Source organism: Lissotriton vulgaris, unplaced genomic scaffold (assembly GCF_964263255.1).
Source record: "Lissotriton vulgaris unplaced genomic scaffold, aLisVul1.2 SCAFFOLD_2522, whole genome shotgun sequence".
Taxonomy (NCBI): Eukaryota; Metazoa; Chordata; class Amphibia; order Caudata; family Salamandridae; genus Lissotriton; species Lissotriton vulgaris.
In genome coordinates, this window is record NW_028240861.1 from 268,101 (window position 1) to 281,628 (window position 13,528).

The window sequence follows — 13,528 nt, forward strand, 5'->3', positions numbered from 1 at the left end:
GGATGCCGGCTCTGCAGTGGGACCTGAAGTTTCAGTAGGCCCAGTATCAGGGCAACTTGTCCGACCATGTCTTGATCTCGGAGGGCACTGCAAGACAGTTGCAGTGGTGGCTCAGCGGCAGATCCCTCTCCCTACCCCAAATGGAGCACATAGTTGTGACGGACGCGTCCCTCCAGGGCTGGGGGGCCCACATGGGAGAGGCGGAGATCAGAGGCCTCTGGTCTCCGGCGGAGTCCCGGCTCCAGATCAACCTTCTGGAGCTGTGGGCGATCCAGCTAGCACTGAAAGCATTCCTCCCCTCTGTCGGGGGGAATGTAGTGCAGTGTTCAGACAACACCACCGCCATGTGGTACTGCAACAAACAAGGCGGGGTGGGGTCGTTGACCCTATGCCAGGAGGCTCTGCGCCTCTGGCATTGGCTGGAACATCAGGGTATGACCCTGGTGGTTCAACACCTGGCAGGTTCCCTGAATGCCAGGGCGGACTAACTCAGACGCCTGTGCATGATGGATCACGAATGGCGTCTGAATTCGGACGTGGCACAAGCAGTGGGGAGAGCCTTGGTTAGATCTATTCGCCACAGAAGAGAACGTGCAATGTCATCAGTTCTGTGTGTTGGAATTTCCAAGGCAGCACTCGCTCGGAGACGCTTTTCGTCGCGAGTGGAGCTGCGGTCTGTTTTCCGCCTTTCCGCCTATACCTCTTCTGCCCAGAGTGCTGAAGAAGATCAGACGCAACCGAGCCTAAGTTATCCTTGTGGCTCCGGACTGGGCACGAAGATACTGGTATCCCGAGCTACTCAGCATGTCTGTCGATCCCCCGATTCGTCTGCCTCTTCAGGAGGACCTTCTGTCGCAGCAGCAGGGGACGGTCCTCCACCCGAACCTGTCCAGTCTCCACTTACATGCGTGAAGATTGAGCGGCGGCAGTTGAGGCCATTTGACTTGCCTCCTGAAGTCTGTAATGTGATTCTGGCAGCCAGGCGTCCCTCCACAAAATTGGTATACGCCTGCAGGTGGACCAAATTTGTGGCATGGTGCACTGCAAAGGCTGTGGATCCCCTTTCTGCCCCTCTTTCAGAGGTTCTCCTCTTTCTTTTTTCTCTTGCCCAGCAGGGCTCTGCTCTGGGCACTATCAAGGGCTACCTCTCTGCTATTTCCGCCTTCTTAAGGCTCCCTGATCAGCCCTCTTTGTTCAAGTCCCCAGTTGTAAATCGGTTTTTGAAGGGCATCACTCATGTTTCCTCTTGTTCCTTTCGTGATGCCTCAGTGGGACTTGAACCTTGTTCTGACTTATCTGATGTGCGCTCCTTTCGAGCCACTTCATAACTGTCCTCTTCGCCTCCTAACTCTCAAGACTGCATTCCTGATTGCCAACACCTCTGCCAGGAGGGTGAGTGAGCTCTAGGCTCTTTCCTCTAAACCTCCTTTCCTTTCTGTCCATCCAGATAAAGTTGTGTTGCGGACACAGCCTTCTTTCCTGCCCAAGGTAGTCACAGCCTTCTACATCGGGCAGTCCATCACCTTGCCCACCTTCTTTCCGCCTCTGCATCCCTCGAAAGAGGAAGAGAGGCTCCACCGTCTGGACCCAAAATGTGCGCTCTCATTCTATTTGGATCACACTCGCCAGTTCCGGGTGGATGACCAACTCTTCATTGGTTACGTGGGTGCTAAGAAAGGTCGGGCGGTGCACAAGCGGACCATCTCTCGGTGGGTCGTATTGTGCATCAAGGTATGCTACTCTTTGGCCAAAAAGGAGCCTCCTGTTGGGCTGAGGGCCCATTCCACTCGGGCCACGGCGGCTACTACTGCCCTGTGTCGGGGGTTCCCCTTGCAGGACATCTGTCAGGCAGCTACGTGGGCCTCGCTGCACACGTTTGCAAGACACTACTGCCTGGACAGCCAAGTCAGGAGAGATGGCTTTTTCGGCCGTTCCGTTCTCCAGGACTTTCTGGTGTGATCATTGGTTCGCAGACCCACCACCGGGGTTGGTATTGCTGGGGTATCTATTCTAAGGTAAGGAATCTAATACTAACCTGTTTCTTTCAGACGCACAAGTTACTTACCTTCGGTAACCATATATCTGTAAGAAACAGTAGTTAGTATTAGATTCCTTACCGCCCCACCTATCCTCCCCGTTCTGCGAACCGATATCTAGGGTTAAGGTCATCCCCTTTCAGTGCCCTAGTTTCTTGGCACCAGTGTTGGTTTTTATCATGGCTCTGCGTTTCTGGCGCGGAAAAGCTATGTATAAGAACTGACGTCAGCACGCGAGGGCGGCGTCTAAGTACTCCGACTACGTCATCCCGACGACTGACACGGAGCCGCAGACGACGCCTACAGACGCGCAGGGGTACTGCTATGCAAAATTTTCCGGATCCAGTCTGACGCCTGGGGATATTCTGAGGTAAGGAATCTAATACGAACTACTGTTTCTTACAGATATATCGTTACCGAAAGTAAGTAACTTGTGCATTAACGTATTTAAAATGGCAGCTAATTTTTCTAAATCCAATATTTGTCTATTTATCCTTCATTTTAGATTGTTTCAAAAAGCTAAACTAATATAAATAACTACTTAGAGGGTTTCCCACACCCATGATCATTTATGCACCCCGCAGTGCACAGCTTTCTTTTTCATGCTGCAGAATATTCCCGGGCTTTGACCTGAAGGGTGGCACCTCAAGTGATGCTGCACCTATCCTTTTAGCTTTTTTTAAGTGTTGTTCTTCCCTGAAACCTAGGAAAGAAGCATTTGTATTTCTACTGTTCACTGTAATGTGTTTAGGCATCCTAGACAAGACTTGCAGGTACCTGGTGGAAATGCAGCATCGCAGATTTTAGTAGCCTTTTCACATCGACCTGGTAGTTTAGTTTGTGAAGTCAAGGATTGCTCCATCAGTGAGCATCTAGAAGCAGTTGACTCTAGATGTAGGGAGCTTGTGTTCTACATTTCTCTTATAATGTATTCTTCATTTTGTCTTGCATGAAATTACTAGATTAGGATACAGAGACGAAATGAGAGGAGACGGCAATTGCTTTACTTACGTCCCTTCTGTTCCTTTATTATATTTTGTATTGGACAGACCATGGCAGCCGAGCCACATGTATGTCCGTGTTCAGTATCTTCCCAGCACTTGCATTGCACAGGTGTTTCACTGCTTCCTACATTTCTGCATGCACCTTGAGCTGCAGTTGTATGGTATTCAGTTTGTGCTATTTTTTCAGAAAATTCTCAATAGTCTCAAGTCTGTCTTTTCTTACCTCTTTAACTGCAAAGCGTGTTGTGGTAGCCTTCAATTTTTCTTCCCTCAAAAAACTGATGCTCTTTCAATCTCCTTGAAACAAAAGAGAGAGGTCCCAGCCTGATCTCTGAAGGGCTGTACACAGGTCCACACTTGACACAGGCTTTACCAAGCCTGCAGCCAAGCGCTGACGTATATGCTATGATGTCAAACAGTGGCCTGTATGAATGGCACCTCCCCGACCTTGGGGTTTCTGGACATTTGGAGTCCGGTTTGACTTGCTGCCCCCAGGTTTCTTAGTGTCCATTTCTGTGGTCCTACTCATGCAAAGTAGCTACTAGGTGACATGCCAGTGCTGTACCAAATGCATTAATAATACAAAAAAAGTGTCCATAGAGCTTTAATACGTTCTTCCAGTGGTCCTATTTGTTGGCCTGCTTAACAGTCCAGCATGAGAATGGAGTCATGGGACAGCAGTGTAATAAGGCATAGGCATCTTTCAAATAGTGGTGAGTTGTAATTATTACAGGATGTCCATAGGTTTCCTCTCTCCTGTGGTTAAAGGGCCTCTCTTAAAAATGCTCTTTATTTCATTTTTCAATATTCATCTCTCAAGAGTTTGTCATTGTGTTCTGAAGGGGCGGTCTCACTTAGTTGCCAGAAAGGCACTACACGATTTGACTAAATTGGTTTACATTGTCCGAGGTAAAATTATATTTCAGTACAGTCCAGAAGTGAGTGAAAACCTTCTGGCAAGTATTTCCCCTTAATATGTTCACAGAAAGCTGAGCAAATTAAGCTACTGTACATTAAGAAATTCAGTACTTTATTGAGAGCAATTAACAAACCGCATACTTATTTATTAGGAACAGAATGCCTAATTCAAAATAAAGTGATTTTAACATCAGTTTGGAGTCTGTCTGTTGAACGAAGTTTGGAGTTTGTTGTTTTAGTGCGGCATTCTGAGTAATCACTCCAAGGAGCATATTGGCACACAAAGTAATTTTGTTCAGTGCCAGGAACTAATGTGGAAATGTGTGCATTTAGAGACAAATCTTTTTGTGTGCTTTTTGCCAATACTTGTTATAATGGTGAGGGCCAAGCGGCTCCCACGCCAATACGGTTTTACAAAAACCATGCCAAAACAAGACACGCATTAACATACAAAAAGGCTGACCACCAATTTCAGACCTACTGACTTTGCCAGTGCTTGTTTATTTGGCTTACCATAATCTTGTAGAAACTGGTTACATTGATTTTTCTATTTGAAATATTTTTGAGAAATACTAGCATGCATCAACACGTTTTATAAATGATACTGCAAGGAAATGGTACCTAAAAGTTTACAGTAGTTTAGCAAAATGTTTTTTTTTCCTATTTGAATTTTTTGATGAACGTTTTATTTTGAAAGCAAAGAATCATCCATCTTGTTTTCAAGCTTCTGCAAATATTTGCATCTAATCAGAAAGCATTCTGGGAGCATTATACATAGCTTCATACTGCTAAACTTTGAAAACGTGTGTACACGTTTATACTGGGACCGCTGTCAGTAGTGCAGTCCGAGCTTAGAACATCTCCTTAGAACGCTCACCCTAATAATAAAGGGTTTCCATTATTCAACCATAAATACACGTTGGAACAGCATTAAAATATGAACACAAAAATGACCTGAACTGCAGACAGTGCCTTTCCTGATCCATAATGTGGTACTGTAAACTGGCAGCCTAAGGGTTTGTGCTGCAGGGGGTTGGGCCTCCTTGTCCCAAGGACAAAATACACATGAAAACCCGCTGTCCTTGACCCCAAACAATTTGTCCTGGGTGTTGGGCTATAGGAATTCCACACCCTTGTATGAAGTAGGGAGAAAATGGAGGAATCCTTATATAGGGCTCCCTAGTGATAGGCGAATGCAAACACCTCTGTTTCTCAATGTCTCCCAGACATCTCCCTGCTCCTCAACCAGTGCAGGCCATTGTGGAGAAAAATGTCAACGACAACAAAACAGAAATCCTGAACCAACTCCAGGATGGAGCCAGTTGTATGAGGAATGGTTCAGACCCTTCTAAGGATCTAGCTCAAGAGATACTGGCGATTACCACTCAAGGCCTGGACGAAGGCTTTCTAACGAACCACGAGTTTATGTATTTGAATCAAAAACAACCCCGGTTACCCACACTCTATACACTACTGTAGATACACAAGGACCCACTTAAACCACCTGGACGTACAATTGTCTCGGGGTGTGGTACGATGCTGGAACCTTTGAGTCGGTATATTGATCATTTCCTCAAACCCATAGCCGAGTCAACACAGGCATAACTTAGGCACACAATGCAAACAATCAACCTTATTGACAAGCTCCCTTTTGACCGCAACAGTCAACTCCTTGTGACCTGTGATGTTGTGACCATCTACACAAGTATACCCCAACAAACTGCTCTTGAAGTAATCTGTGAAGTTTTAGACCAGCGTGTGGCTCCTATGATAGTGCCGACAGAGTTCATCATAAACCTCCTCCGGATTGCCATGATGAAGATTTTTTTTCTTTTTCAATGACCATTTCTATTTCCAGACAAAGGGAGTAGCAATAGGGGCTGCCTTTGCCCCGGACTTGGCCATCATCTTCATGGACCACTTTGAAAGATCTTTTATATTTGGAGAGGAAAATCCCTACCAGGAGAAGGTATCCCTTTGGAGGCGGTATATCGATGATATAATTATGATTTGGACTGGGGATTCTACTTAACTGGTCCTGTTCCACTCCTGGCTTAATATGAGAAGCCCTGATATTCAATTCACCATTCAGTCTGACTGGAGTGAAATAGATTTCTTAGACATAACCATTAAGACTGAGGACAATCAACTTTACACTACTCTGTACCGTAAGCCCGCGGAGAGGAACTCCCTTAGGTATAATAGTCATCACCCCAGAAGACTCAGAGACGTTCTCCGTTATGGGCAATTTCTGCGCATCCGCAGAAACTGTTCTAAGAAGAGTGATTACCTGGCACAATTGGAAGATCTGAGGAATCGACTCCTGGAGCGTGGCTACCCAAAAAAAAGGCTTACAAAAAGGGCACAGAAAAGGGCTTGGTATAGCCCACGTGAAAACCTGCACACACCGAAGGAGCAGGACAATGGACCCATGAATAGGATGATATGCGTCACAACATTCTCGACTCAGAATCATGCCATTAAGAAAACCATTAATAAGCATTGAGGCCTAATATCTGATGACATAGAGCAAGACAACCTCCCGATGCATTCCTTCAAAAAAGTTAAAAGTATCAGGGAACACTTTGTACGCTCTTTTTCAGAGACTTCTGAAACCGCTTCAATCAGATCCATGTGGAATCTACCACCAATACATGGCCACTTCAAATGTAGGCATTGCAAAACATGCACAACAACCATTCAAACGAAAGAGTTCACCTATAAGAATCATGTAATTTCTTTGAAAACTTTCTCCAACTGCAACACAAACAATTTAATCTATGGCATTCTATGTCAGTGTGATCTCATCTATATAGGCCAAACCCAAGAGAAGATAAGGTCCTTATACTCCAGCACTGTAACCGGATACCATGTGGGACGCTGGGAGCACCACTTGTTGAACATTTTGCTACCATGAACCATAATCCTGATGAATTAGGAAGGGTAGTACTAGAGAAAGCATCCCTTGGCCCTAGGGGAGGAAACATTGGTGCTACTCTTAATTTGAGGTAATGTAAATGGATGTCCCTCCTGCACTCTATTAGGAATGGTCTGAACGAATCCAATCAGCCACGCCCAATTTGCCTGCCTGTCATCTGAGTAAAACGCATGTAGTAATGTTCTCATAATGTGCTGGGTGTCCATTAATATAAGGCTTTTCTACACTGTTTTACTATAGCCACTGTGGAAATATGTTTTAAACTATGAATCAGCGACATGTAGACACACCAGCAGATGTCGCAATTTTGCATTTTATGATTGTTAATACATGGCGTGTTCAATGTCCGCATGTTTTCTTTGACTTCTATACATTCTAAGGATGTACGAGTTACCCTGTGAAATCGGACAAATGTAACCAATGCGAACATTTACTGTGTTAATCTATTTCCACACAAAATGTCTGGAATGCACAAGCTATTTTGTGGAACAGAATGGGAATATGTACTGTACATTATGAGATTGGTCCTGGGACAAATGCCATCGAATACCCCTCGTCTGGTTGTATTATATTTAGTGCAACCTGCATCAGCACTGTCAACCCGCACGGCTCGATCGGCCCGATGTGCCACTCTTGAATCATACCAACTATTTACAGATTTGCAACACTTCTGTTGCTTATGGGCCTACATAGTTTGTAGGCTAAGATGCTCTGCAATTCGTTTTATTAACATTGTCTTTAAAAGGGAGTTGTTGATCATCTGGATGGGTCTTTCTTCTCTGACTCCACCCGCCCTGTCTTAGTTGCCAAGCATTGACACGCGTGATTGACGGCTATATATAAACCCCTGTCCCCAGCCTTCCGGTTCGCTCTACTCAAACGGGGGCATCTATACAGAGCAGAGGTGAGTTTACTTAAGCGCCCGGCTCCGCATTACGTGGTATATGCACCACTTTATTTCAGTATATGGTTTACCTATTTAAAACTTTCTTCCCCCCCTATTTTATGTTTGTAGACATAAAGTAATCAGAAGCAGTTTGGGCCATACTCAATAGCGCAGGTAATTGCCCACGCATCCTCACTATCGTGCTGGTGCTGCACATTGTTTTAAACTACATTAACGCTCCGTCTAATTTACATTTTACACACTTTATCCACAGATTTTATTGGAAACAGTGTGCTTTTCTGTTAACTCAGGTACATGTTGTTTCCCACGCGCATCTTGTTCTTTATACATAAATATGAGGTGGTTTAATTGAGATTTATGTTGCTTAATAGTGATTCCATTTATTACATCTTGCAGATTATATTAACTATGTCAGTGACATCCGATTAACCCGGCATGACACTGTCCAAGTTCTACATTTTTTAAAGTAAGAGGTCATCTTTTGTTCCTTTTACCTATTGACAGCACTTTTTCTCATAACTGATCCTGCACCTCAATCTTGCAAGTGCTTCTCCGCTCTCACGCATTAGGAGCCCATGCACCCTTCTACGCCTGTAGCCCGTGCAGAGGATACTTATGATAATAATGGCTCTTGGATTCAGTCCAAGTATATAGAAGGAAACTCCGGTTTACATTAATATGGTTCTAAGGCTTTTTCATGTCCTTCCCTAGATCACTCCCTCCCTCATCCCCAACACTTTTGTCCTGATGAAGACGCCGGCGTAAGGGATACAACGGCCTACTGTTCTGTTGGGGTCGAAACGTCGACATTTTACAGTTTAGCCAGCGTGAACAACAGATATTCTATACTGTTACTGTTTAAAATCTTGGCTGTGTATTGTTTCTGTTAAACTTAGATTATTAGACTCCATGAATGAACTCCAGGTTTTTAAAGTGATGTACTGTTTTTGATTCACACTTTATCCTGCAATCACTTCCCTATCCTCACTGATCCACTATCACCCCACCCACTCCCCCCCTCATCAGGTTCCCGCCTAGGGACACTTTCACACGTAATGATGTGTAAATACGGTCACTAAGAGATCGATGCCCAGTGTGAATAAAACAATGTGTGCAACAAATACCTTGTGTCTTAGGTTTTGTCTTGAATCATAGGTGCTCTACTTCCCCTATGTTTGTGATGTAATGTATTTTTAATGCATTCGCAGCTGACCAACCATGTGGGATGATTTCCTTGTTTGGTCATGGAGCTTCAATCAGAAAGCGTCTTGGCAGCCTCCTTCCCAAAACACTGCAGACCCAGCTAGGGCTGTTGAGGTCAATCAGTTGTGGGACTACACTCATTTAAAGAAACTAGTAGTGTTCCCTTTAAGAACAGCTTGTTTACCCTTTGTATTTATTAAAAGAAGCTAAACCAGTATAGAACCCCCCTCACCCCTCTTTCCTCCGTGTCTGTAAACCGATTGTGGTTTTTAACGGGTTCAAGGTGTTGTTTGTTTACCAACTCCAGTCTGGGGGAGAATTCTGCTGCCTACCTGTGTTATAAAAGTGCCCGCCAACTTCAGCACCACCCCTTTCCTCACCTGTCCCTCTGCCTAGACATAAAACCTTGAATTTCATCAGTGAAACATAATTTTGTAACTTGGTTATTTAATATTTTTTTCGACTGATATTTATTTGAAGACCCTAATCCCAGAACTGTCCATGGGCAAATGTGAAACAATTCTCAATGTTGCATATGTAAAGTACCAAAAAAGAAAGAGCAAAGCTCTTTTGCAGTGGTGGAAGCAGAACAGTGCTGCTCCTCATTTGAATCTGTTTGAATGCAGATTACCACATTTAAATTCATATTTTAGTGATTATTTGGTTTTGCATTATTTTTTGAGTGCCCACATGGCTAAAAGTATTGGAGTGCTTTATAGGAAATACATAAAACGAGTTACATAGAAAAAAGATAAGACTATCATAATACATAGGCGAAACAGTTGGCAGAGCAGGACAACTAGTTGCCCCTTGCTGCAACCCGCCCCCACCAAAATCACTCACTGGAGGGGACCAGATTTCCGCATAAATAGGATGTTCTGAGGGGTCGTCCACCAGGTATACAACCACTACATAAGTCTCCAGTACATCGGAGGTATTATTACTTGCTTGGTAAGTTAGCTGAGGATAAGGTTTTTTTATTTTATAAAAAGTGGTCTAGGGAGCATTTTTGGAATCACCCTCCGATTCAGGTGACCTAAAAATTCATACTTTTAATTCTAAAAGTCCAATGGCAGTCAAGAAGGTAACAAACGTGGGGATCTTGCATGGCTTATGTGGGGGTTTGTGTAATGTGTGTGTTCCGAGTTTACAAAAGTAATCCCTTGCCATATGTGTTTGTTTAGGAACCTAAGCTCTGCAGGAGAAGAAGCTCGAAAACAGATGCGGACATGTGAAGGGCTGGTTGATTCCTTATTGTATGTGATTCATACATGTGTGAACACGTCAGACTTTGACAGCAAGGTGTGCATATGTTAAGTATTCCCGAGGTACCATATCTCATATTGCATGTTTTGGTGCGATTACAATTATGAATGATTCTAGGGTATTCTATTACTTATAGAAATGTTTACTTAATGAAATGGAACAATGGTCAGATTTGTTTTGACGTGTGGCAGACCCAACAAGCAGGCTGAATAAATATTATTCTCCTTCTTTTTGCCTGCCACTCGTACTTAAATTATTAGGTTTCACGAACCAAGAATTTGTGGTTTATAGTAATAGTACTCAGTTTCTGAATTTGCACATTTCACAATAGTTGGTGGACTTGAGTTTGCAGAGGGCCTAAAAAGCTTCTAAGTAAGTCTTCTATCTTCTTAGGTATCGCTCTTCTCCATCTTCTATTCCCCAGTTCTCTTGCATTATTTTTGATTATTATTAATCAGAATGAGAAGGCTCCATCTTGCAGTACCACTTTTCCCTTAGCCGGAACCATTTCTTGCCCCCTTTTTCCGAACCTGCTGCCTTATTTTTAACTGTCAGATGTGGATTATTGGGCACTCGTTCTTATGCTGTCTATGACCTTCTCACTTCTGCCTAAATTTACTACTAATCATGAAATAGTTGCTGCTTTTTACTCTGCGCTTTATTACGTTTTTGTAGTGGAGTGCTATCTTTTACTTTGTTCATAGAACGTCTTTATTTTGCATGTCCTTATTTGATTTACTTTTATTTACTGCGGATTATCGTTTCCTGGCTTTTCCAAATTTTTCTTCAGTCAGGTCAGTCATGGGTTCTTGCTTTGGTAAGCACTGTTTGAAAACAACTGCTAGCAGGTAGTCAAAAACATGTATTATTTTTACACCAAGTCTATGGTGCTGATAAGTCTTGCATCTGTTCGACTTTTAAATGCAACAACCTTGAGTTGAGAGACTTGAACGTGTTGGTGTAGACTGTAGCTAAAGATTTAGTGGTTCCTGAACATTACATTACTCACTTTAAATGGAGACCTGAATTGATGGGTCCAGAAAGAACCTGCAGAAGAACAGATAACTGGGGTTTCACCGTTGGCAATTGATATTCCCTAGACTTCAAAAACATTTAGGCTTCTCTATTAAAACTGGTTTGCCCCTAAGAGGGCATATTCCTCTCCTTCATGACAACAGGGTCAGCCCAGCAGAAACTGGAGAATGCGGCTCCTACAAGGAGGTGTGCTACAGACCCCGTATAGCTTTGAAATTTGGGCAGTTTCTCATTCGTGGTCATCTACTGCACAGGAGAGCTGAGGAGGAATTGTGGTAAAGAATATATAGGGAAGGACTTAAAAATGGTTAATGTGATGTAAATAAGTGTTCTGTTCCATTCCCTAAAACATGTCCAAGTTAAGAGTTCATCTGTAAGAGTCCATGCTTCCCAGCGATCTCATACTATGATATTCAAAACTTAATTGGCACTTGATTATTGTGATCACAATGTAATCTAAACAAGCATTTGCAATGCAATCGGTCTCGCCTTTGGAAACTTATATGTATTTAGCTATGCAGCACATTAGCCTGGGTGCTAAAACATCTACTGCTTTTTAACATGGAGGGAAAGTAAGCACCAAACTGCCTGACACACCAGGTATGGGAACACATGGACTGAAATATTGCATTTCAGCTGGAAATGGTATAGTCCAAAGCTCTGTTTTTAACATAAAATCAGGGCCTTCAGTGGTCATATCACTGAAAATGCAATATTTGAAAAAAATATTATTGTCTACGGGTGCTCGGGGAAGACAATTTCTACGGACTAGAATCTAGAGAATGCTAAAGATATTCTGGTATTTTACTGACCTCTGCAGGTCGTTTTCTATCAAGAAAGTTAAATAGAGGCAGTTGCCAGAAATTTTTTAAAAAGTCCCTCAGCAGAAAGCAATTCTGGTATTTTACTGACCTCTGCTGGTCGTTTTCTATCAAGACAGTTAAACAGAGGCAAGTGAACAGAAAAAAAGTCCCTAATCGGAAGCCGACAAGTCCTAGGGCTGATCTCCAGAGACCACAAAGTACATACACATATAAGTATATACTAATGATATCAAAGTATATACTAAAGTATATACAAGAGGTCTTGAATGCTCGACCTAAAAATGAAGGCACATGCTTAGCTTCTTAACCAGCCCCAGGGGCATAATGAAGGCTCATGCAGGGGGTCCCTGGTCCTCCTGGAGGGCTCCTAAGACTTCAGGGGGACCCCATCCAGATCCAGTTTAATGAGTGTGTGAGGTATAGTAGATTCAGGCGCCTCATTATATTCTGCAGGGGAGCCCATCATTTTGCGTTCTGACACTGACCCTCCCCAACTCCGAGATTCCTGAAAAGGGCAAGAATTCTTTCATGGCCTCCTGCAGAGAAGACAAATGTAAATGCTAGGTTTGATCTAGTGTAAAATTGCTTATATAAATCAGCCTAACAGCCAAATATTAAAGGCAGGGGAGAGCAGATTTACTGCAAAATCTTGTTATTCTGTACTGCCGATCTCACTGCATTGTCTCTTTCCTAAAGAAGACCGAATTGTACACTGGCCTGAATTCTTAATGATCTCCAACACTGATCTAGTGATGTCACTTCTTGGTCCATGTTGTTTTTAAGTCATCTTGGTTGGTTGGCTTTTTTAGTGGTTCATTGGTTGGTTGTGGTTAGTAACTGCTTTGTGTGTGATGCAGGAGGTCTTGAAGATGATGCAGGCTTGGAGCAGGAGACCATGTAGTTCTTTCAGAGTGGTAGAAATGTGGTTCAGTGAATGCAGAAAAGTAATGATCTCTGAGGAGATGGTAGAAGCAATTTTTTGGAGCAGTTACTTGACGCTGTTGTTGCCATCCATACATGGATGGTTTGACAACATTTATTATTTTCCATTACTCCAATGACTCCGTCTCACTGATGGACTGGGATCACAATAGCTTGATTTTAAACCCAAGGCTGCAAAGGTATATGGCCTGTAACATCCAGAGGTGACTTATAATGTTGATCGGCTCTCTGTAGGGCCAGACATGGAACCAAAAGCAGTTCTGCAAATATTTTCAAACCAGTCCCTCTCACTTCCTCCTCTCACGTCTCTCCTTTTGTATATCCTGGCTTTCAATTCTCTACCCCAAAGCACTTGCTGTGCCTGCTGTCATTAACTTGGGCGAAAAGGAGAAAAAAAGCAGAGGCACCAGCAGTGATCCTCTGCCTTCACAAACCAGTCTCCAGTGAATACAACA

At 43.4% G+C, this 13,528-nt stretch overlaps 1 protein-coding gene across 1 annotated transcript in view; it reads left to right on the forward strand.

The window, feature by feature from the left end:
- The window catches only part of LOC147672505 (plakophilin-4-like), a gene marked incomplete at its 3' end in the record, with an annotated part of 326,831 nt that overhangs the window by 265,270 nt on the left and 48,033 nt on the right, over positions 1-13,528 (forward strand). Inside the window, exon 7 of the mRNA XM_086947985.1 lies at positions 10,191-10,308. Coding sequence (XP_086804111.1) covers positions 10,191-10,308 — 118 coding nt within the window. The remainder of the gene's footprint in view (positions 1-10,190; positions 10,309-13,528) is intronic.